Source organism: Zea mays, chromosome 2, assembly GCF_902167145.1.
Source record: "Zea mays cultivar B73 chromosome 2, Zm-B73-REFERENCE-NAM-5.0, whole genome shotgun sequence".
Lineage (NCBI taxonomy): Eukaryota > Viridiplantae > Streptophyta > Magnoliopsida > Poales > Poaceae > Zea > Zea mays.
Genome location: NC_050097.1, coordinates 43,923,979 through 43,944,960, shown reverse-complemented (window position 1 = coordinate 43,944,960; position 20,982 = coordinate 43,923,979). Strand labels below are relative to the sequence as shown.

Sequence of the window (20,982 nt, the reverse complement as noted above, 5' to 3'; positions counted from 1 at the left end):
ACAGAAAACTTGTTTATTTGTATGTTGTAACATATGTCTTTAACTAACATTTCGATTACAGAGGGTATCACGTCGTCTTCGTCGAGCAGCGGCTCGGTGTGGATGCCGGTCTCTAGCGGGCGTTGACGTGCAGCTGCCTGTGCCACGTATGCAGCAGGACGTTCAGCCTCCTATTTGTGCAGTTGGACCATCTACAGCAGGACTCAGCTCGTCGCGATCGACGCGGGACACGTTTGAGAACGTGGCCCAGGACGACGACGACGACGATGACGACGACGACGACGCTGGCGCTGGCGCTGGCGCCGCAGGTCAGGTGGAGATTGGACCGTCTCAGTTGCAGGATGCTCCTACAACTCAGCCATCACAGCTGACACCACGTAGAAGGCGTCCACGAGACCCTTACACTCCAGGCATCGACGCTCTTGGGGCCAAGGGCAAGGGTAAGACTAGGAGGAAATGAATACTTTTGTGATATGGACTGTGTGATTTGGACTTATGCTGGAGACGTTGTAATATGAACTATGTTTTGTGTTTTGGACTATGTGTTGGGGAACTTGTATTTTGGACTTTGTTTGTGGACATTATATGAAGAACTATGTTCTGTGGATGTTTTTATATTCGATGTTATTTTGTGATGTATTATATGTTGAAATGCTTATATGTCTTATAATATGTGATTATTTGAACTGTGGTTGTTAATAAAACAAGGGAAACTCTTGCAAAAAAAATTTGTGAACTGTAAAAAACATAATAAGCAATAAGTAACGCATCTTTAGAGTTCTAAATTATTTTTGATACGTAAATACTACATAATAGGCTACAATTCTTCAGTCTGAATCACAATCTATGAGTAACTCATCTTCGGAGTCATCCGTCGCGCAATCCTCAACAACAACCTCATTCCACTTGCTGCATTGTCCTGCATCACACTTGTCACCAGTTCTTTTGTAATAATTGGCTTCTGCTTCATCTGCAGCTTGGGAGAATAGCTCATCCTCAGCCTCAGCCTCATCAGACTTCTTGTAATAAGCTGCCTCTACCTCTGCGGCGGCCTGTGACAGAAACTCATCCTCTTCCTCTTGAGCACGTAATCCTGCCTCAGCTAGTGCTATGAGCTCACTCAACCTTGACATGTCGTCCTCCTCTTCTTCATGTAATCCTGCCTCTGCGAGGGCGATAAGCTCACTCAATCTAGATGTGTCGTCGTCCTCCTCCTCCATCAGCTCAACCGTTGCCATTTTATCCTGAACATATCTCGCATGCGCCTCATCGGCCAAATAGTTTACGCCGCTTCCAATCTCTGCAAATATAATGAGAAAATTAAGTTAGCAAAGTCAGGATAAATAAATTGTACTAACATAATTATAATATCATTTATCTCACTTACTTCCCTTGAGGCGATCAGCAAGATTATCCAACATCTGTTTCTCGGCTTGAGCCGCTTCCCATTCCCTTGCATCCTGTGCTCTCTTCTCATCTGCCGCCTTCAACCTCCTATACTCTGCACGCTTCGGGCTATCATAAAAGGCAGATTTTGCTTCCCTACGCATGTCGCGTATGCGATCGTTAATGTACGAATCAACGAGCCGAGATCCACAACGCATCTTCTGTCCCATTATTCTCTTGGACTCTATTGTGCGCATCACCTCTCCTTTGTCGTCGTAACTCTCCCAACTGCATTCCTCGTCTCCTACAAAAAAATAGTAAGTACCGCTATAACATTACATCTGGTGCAAAAAAAAAATACCAACCTCATCGTAATCGACCATATGTCCACAAAAATATCCAACACCAAGCTCCGAAGGAACTAATCCATACTTAGCTTCAATACCGCATTTGCAGAGTACTGGATCAAATTTGACCTCTTCTGCCGCCCACCCCATGTATCTCTTTTCCTTTACCTCTGGCTCTGGCCAATGGGACAAAGGACCATACAACCACTCTCTGAAACGACACTTACGCCACCCGTATGGCTGCAGGAGAAAAAATTAGTAATTTATTGTAAATAAAAACTAGTTCATACATTTAGCGTATCAATGGGCTCACATAATCAATGTTCGGACAACAGAACTGCTTGTCATAGTCTTCGTCGATGACAGCACGGTCTCCACAATTGCATCGAGGCGGTGAGTCCATCCGTCTTTCTGTTGCTACCTCCTTCTCCGCATCCGTCATTGGTGGAGGATTCGGGGGAGGAGGTACCCAACGCTTAAAACGCTCATGACTGGTCTTTCCACTCAACCAATTAACGAAAAGAAGATATCGAGGGTCAAATTTATCAGGACCATCGATCCACTGGAAAAAGAAACACTTCTGATGTCCCTAAAATAATGGAAAGATGCACTATTACATATCTACAAAAAAATGAATGCGAACAAAGTTAAGTGACAAGTCATAAGCTACGTACGTCCAAAGTGCCACAAAGGTAGTAGCAGCGAGCAGCCGTGTCTGGATGTTGTGATTGATGTACCCAAGCTAGTCTGCCACAGTCACAGTTAGGCACGGGGAGTTCAGGAGGAACAGGAGCATCCTTACTAGATACGTCCGGATATAACTCCCGAGGACGACCTCTCTTCTGCCACAACGCCTCTCGGTACATGTCTTTCATCTAATAAACGATTATAATTATCACTTGTACCTATTATGCTTTATAATAAGTCTACACAAACTAATATTCGAAATGATAATATAATAGGTGTATACAAATTATTTAACTAACAACCCAATATACAAAACGAATCAGTTGGAAATCATACCTTGGCCTACGAAGTGAACCAACTCAAATCTTTGAATCCAGGAAATTTTGACGAAGTTTGGAAATGGGACGAAATGAGCTGCTCTCGGCCAGCCGCGCGGGCGTTTTTATAGGAATTCGTAGCTCGGCGCCAAGATCTGTGGCGCCGAGCTACGAGGCCGCGCCGCCGCCACGTCAGAGCCAGGTAAGCCCTAGACGCAACTAGCCGTTGCGGCCACGTCACAGCTCGGCGCAGCTCGGCGCCACGGCCTATGGCGCCGAGCTAAGGGTCCAAAACTGTATTTAAAATTTTTTTAGGTTTAAACGTGATTTTACTTCAGTTTAGAGGCTAAAATACAAAAAATTCGGCAGTGGACAAGGCCACTGTAATACGAGCACACAAAACTACAACTGCACGCACTCTACCCTAGTACTCTCTTGTCTCTTCTTTTCTTCGCGTACACGTTCTTCGTCACCCAGTGAGTGAGTGATGTGTGTGTGCGCGCGCGCGCGCCTACTACCACTACGTCGCAAGCTAGCCCGCCCGGCCACCCCATGGATTTATCTACATACATTGATACATAGTAACATAGGCATAGCAAGCTCACCACCTCAGGTATGCAAAAAGTGACGTATTGCCTTGTTGGGTGTTGCCCCCTCCGGCCCTCCCCTCTCTTTGTCTCCTTTTGCTTTTGGACCACCGCGAGATCTCACTCACAGCCTCACCCGTCTGTCTCTCTGATACAGATGCGTGCTAGACGAGAGAGAGGGACAGAGGGGGTGGCCCCCCCTATATCTACCGCCGGAACAAAGGCGCACAATGCAAGCCGGCCGGCATTGCAAACCAACAGGCAACAGACATGGCCGTCGAAGCTTCGGCTGCCCGCACGCTACCCCTGCCGCAAAGCTAATCATAATAAGCTTCGTGGTGCGATAGGCACGTCACGTCACGTCGGCAGCGCGCGGCGGCATCCACCTCCATCCGTCCATCGTTGGTCGCAAGGGAGCGCGAGAGAGGGAGGAGAGAATGAGAGCCCTCGCCCTCACGCTGCCAGCTCTTGTCCTTGCTGCTCTCCTAAGCTGCACCCCCGAGATCTCTGCCGTCAGAGTCCCGGCGGCCACTCTCGCCGACCAGACGAGCAACCGGCGGGGCGCCTCGTCGCCACCGGCGGCAGCCGAGCAGCCAACAAGGAAGGCGGCGAGCGACGATGACGCTGCCGCCGCCGCCGCCGCCGCAAGCAGCGCCAGGGCCAGCAGGCTCGACGACGCGTCCGCCAGCTGGAAGGCGCCCGCGGTTGCCGGCGGCGCCTCGTATTCCCCTCCTCCGTCGGCCGTGTTCGACCCCGATAGGATGAGCAAGCGCCGCGTCCGCAGAGGCTCCGACCCCATCCACAACAAGTGCTAGCTGATCCCGAGTGTGCGTCCGTGGCGAGTTCTCGTCAAGTGTCGATTCTCTCGCTTTGTTTCCTCCGCCTCTCCATTTCTCTAATCTGCTCCTTCGCTTTATTTTTTTTTTCTTCTTCTTCTTTCGTTACCACTTTTTTTTTCTCTTCTCTTTGAGGTTTGACCGTTTGAGCGCGCAGTTCTGCTGCCTACCGTGTTGTAGGGCGCAGTCGGTTTTGTGCTACAGAAATACTTGTACAGAGATGCATGCATGCCAATGAAAGGCGAATGCCGGTCGAATGGACACGCTGCCGCACCTTGCAAGCCGACATCCACGCACTTCTGTTTATAGATGTACATTCGGGCTGCTCGGCCCGGTCCAAGCCCAAAAGGCCCGCATTCTTTGAAATTTCGTGTCGGCTCGGCACGTTTGAATTTTGGGCCGTGTCGGGCCGGTCCACGGCTCGACCCGTAATTGCTTAAACGTGTAGGGCTTATTTTAGGCGGCCCGAAATTATAAAAGACCGAAATTAATATTAGGGCCCGAAATTCAATTTTTGGCCCGAAAGCCCAAAATTCACGTCAGAGCCCGAAATTCAAAACAAATTTAATAAAACAAATAAAAGATAAGACAAATAAATTTGATCAAAAACAAACTTAATATTTGTATTAAGTTACTAGGGCTATGCAATGACTACCTCGTTTATAAATCATTTTTGTTAGAAAGAAAAAGAGTATAATCAGCTCTATATAAAGTTCGTAAGTTCAGTTTATTATCTAATGTTCATAACAAAAATAAAATTACATCACATACTCTATTTCAAAGCTACAAAAAACATGTAACTAATATTATCTATAGCTTTGTGTTCTTTATCAAGTACATGAAATTATGGAATGAAGTGTGATTTTAATAAATATATGGGCCTTTTCGTGCCTCTATATGGGTCATTTCGTGCCTGCCTTAAACGGGTTGTGCTCGTGTCCGCCCATGGGCCGCGACCTCGGCTCAAACCCGGTCCGATATATCGGACCGTGCCGGCCCGGCACTAAAATATTTCGTGTTGTGTCGTGCCGTGCTTTTTTCCGTGCTTCGGGCCGGCCCATCAGACCCGGCCCAAATATACACATATACTTCTGTTCTGTATGTACACTTAGGGCTGGAAACGCTCGGCTCAGTGCCTGAACGAGTGCGGCGGGTCGCAAAGCAATGCTACCGCGCGCGTCGTCGCGAGTTCTCGTGTGTTTTCTCCACCGGGAGCAGGGGCAGCACAGCATGCTCGTTTCCGTTTGTTGAGCACCACATCTAGGAAGATCAGACGACCCAACCATGTGATACGGATGGTTCTAGGATTAATTCAAGTGAGATTATATATTTCCTTATAGCAACAGAGGGATTGTGATGTGGTGTTTATGATTAATTCAAGCGAGATAACTATGTTTCCATACTTATCAAACTAATCACATAGATTCTGTTGAGGAACATATATCACACCCGAATTTAAGGGATAAAGCTGGGTACGTCTCATATGTGCGCCGAAGAAAAACAACACATATAATGACCAAGTGCATAGAGATAAATGTCACAAATATTACTCCCTCCGTTTCTTTTTATTTGTCGCTGGATATTGTAAAATTGCACTATCCAGCGACAAATAAAAAGAAACGGAGGGAGTATTACATAGCGTAAGTGTCTTACAAAAATAAATGATAACAATAAAGCGAACTAATAATTATTCTTTGGCGCTACAAAGCTGACTAGGAGACGCCACCTAGATAAGCTCGTACTCCTCGTTGTAGACCTCCTCCCGAACTACCTGCTCTTCACCTGTGGGAGGTTTATATATCGCAAGGGTGAGCTCACAAAAGATTATAGCTCAACAAGTTGTGGGGAATAATGTGCATAAACTCACCAAAGATGGGAGCTCATGTGAAGTGTAAGACTGATCAATAAATAATGGTTAAAGGCGCTGAGCATTGCTTTTAATAAGTGGGTCAAATTTTATTAGCAGTTACTAAATGTAAGTATATACCAACCCAAAGTAATAGTAGATCAAAATTAATAATAAACCACAATGCGATGTAAATGACAAATTAAATTTACTTTCATAAATTAATCATATGAGTGTCTGAGCCGCTCATGGCCGTGAGCACGGCTGATATACCAGTTTTACACTCTGCAGAGGTTGCACATCTTTACCCACAAGCCATGCTACCCATTTGCCAAGGGGTCTTGAAGTCCCATTCATCTCTACTGAGGGGATGAGGCAGGGTAGCACTATGAAGCCTTTCCAAAGTTCCACTAGTTCGAAAAAAACCCCGCTACGGATTTAGGAAGAAGGAAGCATAGGAATCCCCCGTCCGGAAAGCTAAACAGACAGTCCGACCCGAGAACCTCCCTATACTCTCACTACAGGAATCTAGTTAATTCCTGTCGGCTAAAAACCGACAGGAATAACCTATAAACCGACGGGAATAACTAATTCCCGTCGGTAACTCGCTAACTCCCGTTGGTCCAAAGCTGATGGCCATCAGGTGTCGGAGATAACCTTATTCCAGACGGCGGTTGACAGAAATAAGTAATCCCCGTCGGCCAAGTACAAGCCGACGGGGATAAGCTTCAACTCCCGTCGGTCTGGTGAACCGATGGGGATTAGCTCACCCCTGCTCATAAAACGCTAATCCCCGTCGGCCTACGCTCTGGCCGACGGGAGTTAAGGTAATCCACGTCGGCCTGAGCTCTGGCCGACGGGAGTTAAGGTAATCCCCGTCGGCCTACGCTCTGGCCGACGGGAGTTAAGGTAATCCTCGTCGGCCTGAGCTCTGGCCGACGGGAGTTAAGGGTTAGCCGACCGGCGTCACGTTATCCCCGTCGGCTTTTTCCCTGGCCGATGGGAATTAACCTGGTCGATGGGAATCGTTAGGATTCCTGTAGTGTCCGCAGCGACGCCTCCTCGCTTTCCCCTTTTAGGTAAGGTAATCTCTCCCTAGCTTTCCTAATTAATTGACCAAGGGTGTCTCATTCCACCCTTGTGGTAGCACTGTTTTCCTGGGTGGTTCTCCTTGTTCAAATTAGCACAGTAATCTTATCATGAACAATAAATAATCAATAGTAATAATAAAGAATGATCATGTGTCAAGTTTATCTCAACACCCAAAACCACATATAGCAACAGCAGGGCTGAGAGCACCTAGAGGGGGTGAGTAGGTGATCCTGTAAAATTCAACACTAAATAACCCAAACTTGGTTATGAAATGTTTGTAAGATTAAAACCAAGTTGCTAAAGAGAGAACTCTTCACTTGATTGTTCCTTTAGGATGAGTATTCAACTTTGGAACAATAGCATAAGTGATTAAGCAAGAACTCTAGAAGAAAAACCAATCACACTAAAAGGAGACACGAAACACGGTGATTTTATCTCGTGGTTCGGCCAATGCCTACTCCACATTATGGTGACCTCCTTCGGTCAAGGATTGCACTCAATCCCTCTCAAGTGATCAAATGATCAACCTTGAGTACCGCAGTTTTCTTCCTTAGTAGTCTTTTCCCGTTTGTGAGGAATCTCCACAAGTTGGAGCCTCTCACCCTTACAATGTTTATCACAACAAAAGCCACAAGAGTAAGGGAGAGAAAGAAACACACGCAAGAACTAGAATCACAACAATCACACGCACACAAGTCAAGAGATGAGCACACAAACACAACGCAGGGAGTTCACGACTCAAGAAGTGCTCAAATCTCAAACACAATGATTCGAATGCGCGTTTGCAGAGTCTAGGCGTCTTAGAATGTTCAATGGAGGCTTGGTGTTGTGCTCCATGCGCCTATGGGTCCCTTTTATAGCCCCAAGGCAGCTAGAAGCCGTTGGAGCTCCATTTGGTAGGCAATTCTTGCCTTCTGTTTGTAGGTGCACCGGACTGTCCGGTGCACACCGGACTGTGAACAGTACGAGCCCATGTCGCGGTAGAGAATCCCCTGATTGGCTGGTTTCCTTTTCTATGGGTCACCGGACCGTCCGGTGCGCCATATGACCGTTGGCTCTTATCGATGTGGCAGGTAGCCGTTGCACGGTTGGAGCACCGGACTGTCCGGCGCCTCGCGCGGACTGTCCGATGATTTATAGCTGACGTGGCCAGAGAAAAACCCGAGAGCGACGAGTTTTTGCAGACCGTGCACCGGACTGTCCGGTGAACGGCGCCGGACCGTCCGGTGCTGCGCAGTCAGCACCTTTTCTTTGATCCTTTGTTTGTCTTCCTTTGACTATTTTGGCCTTTACTTAGCTGAGTCCCTGGCACTTAGACAAGAGAGTTTAGCATATAAAGCAATTGACTAAGCGTCTAGATCTTACCTTTATTCTTTATTTGCATCTCTTTAATACTTGGCACTCATCATCTTAAAACAATATGTGTTGGGCATCTAATCACCAAAACATTTATAGAAATGGTCCAAGGGCACATTTCCCTTTCAAGGACTACCCAAAAGTTCAGTGAGGTTGTAGCCGCCCGTTAGGTTTCCTAAATGTACCACACTCCTCCCCAAGGGGCAATCCACCCTCGGCAGAGCGAGCCGCATACACCGAGCCCCATTGACGGCACGACGGTGAAGCAAACTACACCCCAGTTCCTCTAATTATTCAGCTAAGGACGTTTCATACCACCCTCATGGTTGCACTGTTTTCCCGGGTGGTCATCCAACGAACCACTCCTCTTACGGAGAGGCACTCGAGAAACCGCTCGAGTCCCTTAAATGTCACAATATCATCATCAAAAGGGAAAACAGTGTATCATAAATAATCTTATCATGTTCATTGATTAGGGTGAAGCTCTAGCATAAAGCTAAACCAAAATAACCCAACCCACATAGGTAAACAAGGACAAGATAAACAAAGCTAGTCAATTCTTAGGTATAAATTGTGTAAATGCGGGGAGTGAATTATAAAATGAGTAGGACATAGATGGGTCAAGGGACACTTGCTTTCACCAACTATTTGTTGCTCAGGGTCTTCACCTGCAACTCCTTCGAACTCCACCAACTGACCGTTATCTATACGAGTTCAAACATACATTCCACGATTTTAATAAAAAAAGAACAATACACCATACAGTAGAATATAATAAATAAGCAGACGCTTGGCGCAAAGCTCGCACCTACGACTAAGCGAGAAAGAGAAAACAACGGTCGAGGCTACGGTCGAAAGGCGATTATGTTAAGCAGTTATAGATTAAAATACTTGTCTAAACATAACCATATTAATTTGACAATCACGCTATACATAAAATAAAGTTACGCTATGTCTTTAATTATTATAAATAATTCAAGGTAAATTTAAAAGGGGTTGTCGCGCGGCGAAACGCACGACGGCACACGCGAACTAAACCGAAAATTGGGACGAGTTGCCGCGCGATGAGGTGCGCGACACCACACTCGAACTAAGCCGAAAATAAAATGAGTCATCGCGCGGCAAAGCACGCGACGCAACACCTAGACTAAACTAAAATTAAACGAAATGAATCGTCGCGCGACGAAGCGCGCAACGAAACACATAAATTAAATATGAAAATAAAGTAAAGCGTCGCGTGACAAAGCACATGACGGTATACGCCACTTGAACTGAATTTAAAACAAAACGTCGCGCGGCTAAACGCGCGAAGCAACACATTAAATAATCTAAAATTAAAATGAATCATGCGACGTATCACACTAATAAATCTAAATTTAAAATAAATCGTCGTGCGACAAAGCGCGCAACGCAGCACGTAAATTAAACTAAATTTAAAACTAATCAAATTGAACTTAAATGTCGCGTGCTAGGGTTGTGCGCGTGGGAACGGGACTGCGTGCATACACGAACGTGCTGCGCGCGCTGGGGGCGCTCCGGGGCCATGCAGGGGCCGCGCCGGGGTGAGCCGCCAGGCGGCGAGGGGCACACGCAGGGGGGAGGGAAGGGGAAAGAGGGAGAGCGGAGAGGGGAGGGGAAGCTCACCTTGGGATCCGACGATCGGCGATAATCATCCACCGGATCACACCTAGGGCAAGGAGGTGGAAGAGAGGGAGAGGAAGCTGCTGCACAGGAAAAGAAAATGAGATAGAGAGAGGGAGGGGTGCATGGGAGGAGGTGGGGGTGACAGGGGCGCGCGCCAGGGGCCGGGCCGGGCCGAAAACCCACTACACGCATGACCACTAATCGGAATCAAATCGAAAACCGAAATGAGATGAATGCGCGATCAGACACAACATCATACAAATAAATATGCATCGGCATGATGCAACACCCACGTCAACTTAGGTTTTTGTTTACACGCGATACGGACACCAATCACTATACACCCCAAATTCAGGGCATTACAAACCTATCCCCCTTAAAAGAATCTCGCCCTCGAGATTCAAGGTTGGCCAGCAAAGAGTTCGGGATACTTGGCCATCAGATCATCTTCACGCTCTGTTGGGACGAAGGCGAACACGCTACCCTTCGCTCTATGCCTTCGTCTCCTCATCACTCTGGCGAAGGCTGCATCCACAACACGCCAGAACAAGCCGAGGCCGCGACCCGGACGGAGATCGGTGCGACCCCTTCGCTCTGGTGTCGCAGACGAAGGCCCTGCATGATGTCTACGGCCCTCCCACGTCCCCACCGTCAGGGGAAGGCCCATGTGTGATTCGGCCCATAGTGATGGGCCTCGCGAGGTCAGGTCTGATTGAGAGCACCTAGAGGGGGGTGAATAGGTGATCCTATAAAATTCAACACTAATAGCCACAAAACTTAGTTATTAATGTTAGAATGGCTAAGTAGCTTGAAACGAGCTCTTGTGAACACAGACAGTCAAAGAGAAAGTACACAAGAGACACGTGATTTTTATCCCATGGTTCGACCAAGTAACACTTGCCTACTTCCACGTTGTGGCGTCCCAATGGACGAGGGTTGCACTCAACCCCTTTCAAGTGATCCAATGATCAACTTGAATACCACAGCTTTTCTTCCTTATATCTTTTTCCCATTTGCGAGGAATCTCCACAAGTTGGAGTCTCTCGCCCTTACAACAAATATCACAATGAAAGCACAAGAGTAAGGTTGGGGAGCAACACACACAAATCCGCAGCACACACACGCACACAAGCCAAGACTTGAGCTCAAAATGAAGCACAAAGAGTTCACAACTAGAACGGAGCTCAAATCACTAACACAATCGATCAAGTGCGCGGAGACGGAGTGTGGGAGACTTAGAATGCTTAGTGAATGCTTGGGTGTCTCCTCCATGCGCCTAGGGGTCCCTTTTATAGCCCCAAGGCAGCTAGGAGCCGTTGGAGGTCAACAAGGAAAGCCAAAGTTGCCTTCTGTCGGGTGGTGCACTGGACACTCCGGTGCACCACCGGACAGTCACTGTAGACGGTCCGGTGCGGATCTCCTTCCTATTCTGGCACAGACCATCGTTGCAGATTCGTGGCAGTTGGTGCACCGGACACTGTCCGGTGCCCCCTGCCGACCGTTGGCGCGGGCCACGCTTCGCCCGCGGATTGTGCGCCCGACCGTTGCGCTGGCGGCCGTTGGCTCACCGGACAGTTTGGTGCACCACCGGACAGTCCAGTGAATTATAGCCGTACGCCGCCAAATTTTCCCGAGAGCGGCCTGTTCACGGGAGTTCAGCCTGGCGCACCGGACACTGTTCGGTACACCATCGGACAGTCCGGTGTGCCAGATCGAGCTGGACTTTGGCTGTACCAAGCCAAGTCTTTTGCATTTCTTTTCTTCTCTTCTTTTCTCTGTTTCTAGCACTAAGACAATATGTGTTAGTACTCAAAACAATGTACTAAGTTTAGAAACATACCTTCTCTTTGATTTGCACTTCTCTCTTCATTTAGCACATAAGAACTCAATTAAATGTGTTGGGCACTTAATCACCAAAACATAATAGAAATTGCCCAAGGGCACATTTCCCTTTCAATCTCCCCCTTTTGGGTGATTTATGCCAACACATCCAAAAGCAACCAAAAGAAATGCAACATCAATGCAATTGAGAACAAAATTGTCTTTGACAAGATTTGACATATTTGGATCGTTCTTTGCCACCACTTGGTTTGTTTTTGCAAATCAAATTCATTGTCCTATTTCTAAGTCAAACACACTTGTTTAGGCACAAAGAGAGATATTCCAATGGAAAAATTGATCAAGTGCCAAAAACTCCTCCTTTTTGCCATAATCAAAAATTCTCCCCCAGAAGAGGCCAAATTTTGTAATAAGAGTATTTTGGACAAATCAAAAGTTCTAACTCTATTGTTTTAAAAATTCACAAGTGGTAGCTGATCTGTTTGCTTTGGCCTTAATTTCTCCCCCTTTGGCATTAAGCACCAAAACAGGATCATTTTTGGCCCTTTAACCTCATTGCCTCACCAAAAATGTCAATTAAGAGCAAAAAGGCAATAAGAGCATAAGAATGAACTTGGAGGTGAGTACACAAATACCGGAGTGCAGTGGAAGTCATTGCATGGTCCAAGTTCACTTTTTCCCTTTCAATGTACCTTTGAGACTACATCAAGTACACTTAAACACAAAGGTTAGTCTCAAAGGGTCAAGTTGTAGCACATCTCCCCCTACATATGTGCATCATTCACACATGGACTTGTGAGGTCCGGGGATCCCTTGCACAACTTGAGCACCATAAATAATCAAAAAATTTCATAAATGCATAAAGTAACTTGATCAAATGCATAAAACACATGTATGCTATAAATCAATCCAAGTTACGTGAATCTAAGACATTTAGCTCACTACGTAGCCTGCAAAACGTTTTCTAATCTAAAGGCTTGGTAAAGATATCGGCTAGCTGGTTTTCGGTGCTAATATGGAAAACCTCGATATCTCCCTTTTGCTGGTGGTCTCTCAGAAAGTGATGCCGGATGTCTATGTGCTTAGTGCGGATGTGTTCAACAGATTATCCGCCATGTGGATTGCACTCTCACTGTCACATAGGAGTGGGACTTTGCTCAGATTGTAGCCAAAGTCCCGGAGGGTTTGCCTCATCCAAAGTAGTTGTGCGCAACACTGTCCTGCGACAACATACTCGGCCTCGACGGTGGATAGGGCAACGGAGGTTTGTTTCTTTGAACTTCAAGACACTAGGGACCTTTCTAGGAATTGGCACGTCCCTGATGTACTCTTCCTATCAACCTTGCATCCAGCATAATCGGAGTCTGAATATCCAATGAAGTCAAAGGTAGACCCCTTTGGATACCAGATCCTGAAGCAAGGCATAGAAACTAAATATCTAAGAATCCGCTTAACGGGCATAAGGTGACATTCCCTTGGGTCGGATTGAAATCTAGCACACATGCATACGCTAAGCATAATATCCGGTCTACTAGCACATAAATAAAGTAATGACCCTATCATAGACCGGTATGCTTTTTGATCAACGGACTTACCTCCTTTGTTGAGGTTGACATGTCCGTCGGTTTCCATAGGTGTCTTCGCGGGCTTGGCGTCCTTCATCCCAAATTGCTTGAGAAGATCTTGAGTGTACTTTGTTTGGGAGATGAAGGTGCTATCCTTGAGTTGCTTCACTTGGAACCCAAGGAAGTAGTTCAACTCGCCCATCATTGACATCTCAAACTTTTGAGTCATCACCCTGCTAAACTCCTCACAAGACTTTTGATTAGTAGAACCAAATATTATGTCATCGACATAAATTTGGCACACAAAAAGATCACCATCACAGGTCTTAGTAAAAAGAGTGGGATCGGCTTTCCCAACCTTGAAAGCATTAGCAATTAAGAAATCTGTAAGGCATTCATACCATGCTCTTGGGGCTTGCTTAAGTCCATAGAGCACCTTAGAGAGCTTACACACATGGTCGGGGTACCTGTCATCCTTAAAGCCATGGGGTTGTTCCACATACACCTCCTCCTTGATAGGCCCGTTGAGGAAAGCGCTCTTCACATCCATTTGAAACAACCTGAAAGAGTGGTGAGGGGCATAGGCTAATAATATTCTAATAGACTCTAGCCTAGCCACATGAGCAAAAGTTTCCTTGAAATTCAAACCTGCGACTTGGGCATAACCTTTTGCCACAAGTCGAGCCTTGTTTCTTGTCACCACCCCGTGCTCTTCTTGCTTGTTGCGGAACACCCACTTGGTTCCCACAATGTTTTGCTTTGGACGTGGCACAAGGCTCCAAACTTCATTCCTCTTGAAGTTGTTGAGCTCTTCCTGCATGGCCAACACCTAGTCCGGATCTTGCAAGGCCTCTTCTACCCTGAAAGGCTCAATAGAAGAGACAAACGAGTAATGCTCACAAAAATTAGCTAAACGTGAGTGAGTAGTTACTCCCTTGCTTATGTCACCCAGAATCTGGTCGATGGGGTGATTTCTTTGGATTGTCGCTCGAACTTGAGTTGGAGGGGCCGGTGGTGCTTCTTCCTCCATAACTTGTTCTTCTTGTGCTCCCCCTTGATCACACGCCTCTTCTTGGTGAACCTATCTATCATCTTGAGTTGGGGGATGCACCATCGTTGAGGAAGAAGGTTGATCTTGCTCTTGTTGTTCCTATGGTCGTGCATCTCCAATCGCCATGGTGCGTATTGCGGCCGTCGGAACATCATCTTCATCTATATCATCAAGATCAACTTGCTCTCTTGGAGAGCCATTAGTCTCATCAAATACAACGTTGCTAGAGACTTCAACCAAACCCGATGATTTGTTGAAGACTCTATACGCCTTTGTATTTGAGTCATACCCTAGTAAAAACCCTTCTACAGCTTTGGGAGCAAATTTGGAATGTCTACCTTTCTTCACCAAAATGTAGCATTTGCTCCCAAATACACGAAAGTAAGAGACGTTGGGTTTTTTACCGGTAAGGAGTTCGTAGGAGGTCTTCTTGGGGAGACGATGCAGATAGAGCCGGTTTATGGCGTGGCAAGCTGTGTTCACAGCTTCTGACCAAAACCGCTCGGGCGTCTTGAACTCTCCAAGCATCATCCTCGCCATGTCGATAAGCGTCCTGTTCTTTCTCTCCACCACACCATTTTGTTGTGGTGTGTAGGGAGCGGAGAACTCATGATTGACCCCTTCCTCCTCAAGATACTCCTCAACTTGTAAGTTCTTGAACTCGGACCCGTTGTCGCTCCTTATCTTTTTCACGTTGAGCTCAAATTCGTTTTGAGCCCTCCTTAGAAAGCGCTTTAGGGTCCCTTGGATTTCTGATTTATCCTGCAAAAAGAACACCCAAGTGAAGCGGGAAAAGTCATCTACAATTACAAGACCATACTTACTTCCCCCGATGCTAAGGTAGGCGACGGGTCCGAAGAGGTCCATGTGAAGAAGCTCCAATGGTCTTGATGTTGTCATCACATTCTTGTTGTGATGAGTGCTTCCCACATGTTTCCCTGCCTGACAAGCTGCACAAGGTCTATCTTTTTCGAAGCAGACATTGGTTAGTCCTAACACATGTTCTCCCTTTAGAAGTTTATGAAGGTTCTTCATCCCAACATGTGCTAGACGGCGATGCCACAGCCAGCCCATGCTAGTATTAGCTATTAAGCATGCATCTAGATCGGCCTCCTCTTTCGAAAAATCAACTAAGTAGAGTTTGCCGTCTAATGCACCCTTAAACGCTAATGAACCATCACTCCTTCTAAAGACAGAAACATCTATATTTGTAAATAGACAATTATAACCCATGTTACATAATTGACTCACAGACAATAAGTTGTACCCGAGCGATTCAACTAAGAACACATTGGAGATAGAATGCTCGGATGTAATGGCTATCTTTCCCAATCCTTTAACCTTGCCTTGGTTCCCATCTCCAAAGATGATCGAATCCTGGGAATCCTTTTTCTTGACGTAGGAGGTGAACATCTTCTTCTCCCCCGTCATGTGGTTTGTGCATCCGTTGTCGATAATCCAGCTTGAGCCCCCGGATGCATAAACCTGCAAGGTAATTTACACTTGGGTTTTAGGTACCCAACTCTTGTTGGGTCCTACAAGGTTAGTCACAATAGCCTTTGGAACCCAAATACAAGTCTTATCTCCCTTGCATTTTGGATCCCAACTTCCTAGCCACTACTTTTTCATTCTTACAAAAAATTGCAAAAGAAGTATTGCAAGCATGGTAAATAGTAGAAGGTTCATTACTTACTCTCCTGGGCACATGATGCACAACATAATTTCTCCTAGGATTACTTCTACCATGCACAAAAGTAGAGCTAGAAGCAACCATAGCATGTGAATTAAACGCATCATAACTCCTATTATAATGAGCATTTCTAGAAATTTTTTTATCATAAATGTAAGCATGACATTTTTTAGAACTACTAGCCATAGGAGCCTTCCCTTTCTCCTTGTTGAGAATGGGAGCCTTATGGCTTGTTAAGTTCTTGGCTTCCCTTTGAAAGCTAAGCCCATCCTTAATTGAGGGGTGTCTACTAACGGTGTAGGCATCCCTAGCAAATTTTAATTGATCAAAATTAATTTTGCAAGTCTTAAGTTGAGCATTAAGACTTGCCAACCTCATCATTTAATTTAGCAATGGACACAAGATGTTCATCACAAGCATCAATATCAAAATCCTTGCATCTATTGCGAATTACAACATTTTCTACACATGAACTAGATTTATTAGCTACCTCTAGCTTAGCATTTAAATCATCATTCAAAATCTTTAAACTAGAGATAGATTCATGGCAAATAGATAACTCAGAAGATAGCATTTCATTTCTCTTAGTTTCTAAAGCAAGAGATTTTTGCACACTAACAAACTTATCGTGCTCCTCATATAAAATATCCTCTTGTTTTTCTAACAATCTATCCTTTTCATTTAGAGCGTCAATTAATTCATTGATCTTTTCTACCTTAGCTCTATCTAATCCTTTGAACAAGCTAGAGTAATCTACTTCATCATCACTAGAATTCTCATCACTAGAAGTAGAGTACTTGGGGGAATCTCGAACACTCACCTTCTTTTCCTTGGCCATGAGGCAAGTGTGGCGTTCGTTGGGGAAGAGCGAAGACTTGTTGAAGGCCGAGGCTGCCAGTCCTTCATCGTCGAAGTCGGATGAAGAGCAGTCTGAATCCCATTCTTTACCAAGGTGCGCCTCGCCCTTCGCCTTCTTGTAAACCTTCTTCTTCTCCCTCTTCCCATGCTTTTCTTGTTCCTGGTCATCGTCATTATCGGGGCATTGTGCTATGAAATGACCAGTCTTACCGCATTTGAAGCAGGAGCGCTTTCCCCTTGCTTTGTTCTTGTTGGGGTACTCCTTGCGTCCTTTCAATGCGGTCTTGAAGCGCTTGATGATAAGCTCCATCTCATCTTCGTTGAGGCCAGCGGCCTCCACTTGTGCCACCTTGCTTGGTAGCATCTCCCTGCTGCTGGTTGCTTTGAGGGCAACAGTTTGAGGCTCGTGGACGGGTAGTGGACCGTTTAGAGCATCGTCCACATATCGAGCTTCCTTCACCATCATGCGCCCGCTCACAAACTTCCCAAGAATCTCCTCAGGCGTCATCTTGGTGTACCTGGGATTCTCACGAATAAGGTTGACAAGATGGGGGTCAATTACAGTAAATGACCTTAGCATTAGTCGGACGACGTCGTGGTCCGTCCATCTTGTGCTTCCATAGCTCCTAATCTTGTTGACTAGGGTCTTGAGCCTGTTGTATGTTTGTGTTGGCTCCTCTCCCCTGATCATCGCGAATCTTCCCAGTTCGCCTTCCACCAACTCCATCTTGGTGATCATGGTGGCGTTGTTTCCCTCGTGTGATATCTTGAGGGTATCCCAAATTTGCTTGGCATTGTCCAAGCCGCTCACCTTGTTGTATTCATCCCTGCACAAAGATGCTAGCAAAACAGTGCTAGCTTGTGCATTCTTATGAATTTGTTCATTAATAAACACCGGGTTATCCGTACTATCGAAATGCATTCCATTTTCAACTATCTCCCAAATACTAGGATGGAGAGAAAATAAGTGACTACACATTTTGTGACTCCAAAAAGAGTAGTCTTCTCCATCAAAGTGTGGAGGTTTACCAAGAGGAATTGAAAGCAAATGAGCATTGGAATTGAATAGAATATGAGAATAGTCAAATGAATAGTTTTGATTAACCGGTTTCTTTTTAGACGAGTCGTCGTCGTTGTCATCTCTTGGTGAAGAGGAGGAGGTGTCGCTGTCATAGTAAATGATCTTCTAGATCCGCCTCTTCTTCTCCCCGTCCCTCTTCTTGTGACTCGATCCTGAGTCAGTGGGCTTGTCGTCCCTTGGCTCGTTGAAGAGGGACTCCTTGTCGTTGACCACCATCCCCTTTCCCTTAGGATCCATCTCTTTAGGCGATTAGTCCCTTAGATGAAGATAACGGCTCCGATACCAATTGAGAGCACCTAGAGGGGGGTGAATAGGTGATCCTGTAAAATTCAACACTAATAGCCACAAAACTTAGTTATTAATGTTAGAACGGCTAAGTAGCTTGAAACGAGCTCTTGTGAACACAGACAGTCAAAGAGAAAGTACACGAGTGTCACGTGATTTATATCCCGTGGTTCGACCAAGTAACACTTGCCTACTTCCACATTGTGGCGTCCCAATGGACGAGGGTTGCACTCAACCCCTTTCAAGTGATCCAATGATCAACTTGAATACCACGACTTTTCTTCCTTATCTCTTTTTCCCGTTTGCGAGGAATCTCCACAAGTTGGAGTCTCTCGCCCTTACAATAAAGATCACAATGAAAGCACAAAGGTAAGGTTGGGGAGCAACACACATAAATCCACAGCACACACCCTCACACAAGCCAAGACTTGAGCTCAAAATGAAGCACAAAGAGTTCACAACTAGAACGGAGCTCAAAACACTAACACAATCGATCAAGTGCGCGGAGACGGAGTGTGGGAGACTTAGAATGCTTAGTGAATGCTTGGGTGTCTCCTCCATGCGCCTAGGGGTCCCTTTTATAGCCCCAAGGCAGCTAGGAGCCGTTGGAGGTCAACAAGGAAAGCCAAAGTTGCCTTCTGTCGGATGGTGCACCGGACAGTCCGGTGCACCACCAGACAGTCACTGTAGATGGTCCGGTGCGGATCTCCTTCCTATTCTGGCGCAGACGACCGTTGCAGATTCGTGGTAGTTGGCGCACCGGACAGTCCGGTGCCCCCTACCGATCGTTGGTGCGGGCCACGCGTCGCCCGCGGATTGCGCGCCCGACCGTTGCGCTGGCGGCCGTTGGCTCACCGGACAGTCCGGTGCACCACCGGACAGTCCGATGAATTATAGTCGTACGCTGCCAAATTTTCCCGAGAGCGTCCTGTTCACGGGAGTTCAGCCTGGCGCACCGGACACTGTCCGGTGTGCCAGACCGAGCTGGACTTTGGCTGTACCAAGCCAAGTCTTTTGCATTTATTTTCTTCTCTTCTTTTCTCTGTTTCTAGCACTTAGACAATATGTGTTAGTACTCAAAACAATGTACTAAGTTTAGAAACATAGCTTCTCTTTGATTTGCACTTCTCTCTTCATTTAGCACATAAGAACTCAATTAAATGTGTTGGGCACTTAATCACCAAAACATAATAGAAATTGCCCAAGGGCACATTTCCCTTTCACTGATTAGGGCCGTGTCTGTAATAGGGTTTACCTTAATGACTGTCTGTAACCTCCCCCCGTGGGAATATTCTGGGGATAAACCGGGTACTCGAGGGTGTAAACGTCTTTGACAAGGACAGGTGGCCCCTCGAAGTACCTATAAATACCCTCGTACAGTGCCCTCACATGGGAGATTAACGAAGCTTTTGGCATTCCGTGCTAAACTTTGCAAACACACTTTCCACTCCCTTGTTGGATCAATTTGCCCTGGTAGGCAAAACACCAACATTTGGCACCCATCGTTCGTGCTACGAAAAACAACCCGCGATGGCCCCCAAGCGAGCTAGTTCAAAGGCTGCCCCATCCATCGATGAAGCGGCGAAGGCAGCGCTACTAGCGAAGAAAAAAGCAAGGCCCTCGTGGACAACACCCCCCAAGAGGCCTTCGAAGATGACGTTGTTAGCAAAAGACAGCACCAAGACCATCCCACCCTCGAAGGCACCGTACGCACCTACAGTTCCGAAGGTGCATCGCAAGCACCACCACCATGCTTCGCTCCACCAGAGGGCGAAGACACAATAGAAGATGGAGAAGTCATCGACATCTCAGCCGAAGACCAGCTAAAGTTGTGGGCCCTGCGCATCAAAAACCACAACCTCCAAAAGCAGAAAGAAATCCTCGAGGCCAAGCGCCAACGAGTCACCATGCAAGCCAAGGTGCGTCAGATGATACAAGATGAGGAGTAGAGAGCTCGGGAGCTAGAGCAAGAGATCACGCTCATGCAGGGTGAGGGCCAGTACAACCTGCAGCGTGGGCCGCTTGCACCGCCAGCGCCTCTCTAGGAGCGCGTCCAAGCTGGAGACCCATTCATACCACAGCGTGGCCCCTTCATTCCACCCGTCGCAGCTTTCCAGGGGATCAACTACCTCGATGAGCGAAGCCCCTTGGCTCCGCAACTCCAAGCATCGCCTTGGCCCACCAACTTCAGGGCTGGCACCTACCCCAAATACAACGGCAGTACCGACCCGACTCAATACATCATGAGCTACCAGGTTGCTGCCGCATCGTCCAGAGGGGACGACACCACAATGGCCAAATCCTTCATCATCGCGCTTGAAGACGCGGCCTTGACTTGGTACACCAAGTTACCGCCATTGTCCATTGATTCCTGGAAAGGGCTTCGCGACAAGTTCCTGCTCAACTTTCAAGGGTACCAAACTGATACCGACGTCCTAGCCAAGTTATCCCTCTGCAAGCAGCAAGAGAAGGAAACCCTTCGCGAGTACTACAGGAAATTCCTGACGCTCAAATC

The 20,982-nt window shown here is 46.7% G+C and overlaps 1 protein-coding gene across 1 annotated transcript; it reads left to right on the top strand.

The window, feature by feature from the left end:
• The first annotated feature begins 3,556 nt into the window (after positions 1 to 3,556).
• LOC100275876 (uncharacterized) lies at positions 3,557 to 4,443 on the top strand. The gene has a single exon (NM_001149841.2). The coding sequence runs from the start codon at positions 3,762 to 3,764 to the stop codon at positions 4,137 to 4,139; it is 378 nt and encodes a 125-aa protein (NP_001143313.2). The 5' UTR covers positions 3,557 to 3,761; the 3' UTR covers positions 4,140 to 4,443.
• The last annotated feature ends 16,539 nt before the right edge of the window (positions 4,444 to 20,982 follow it).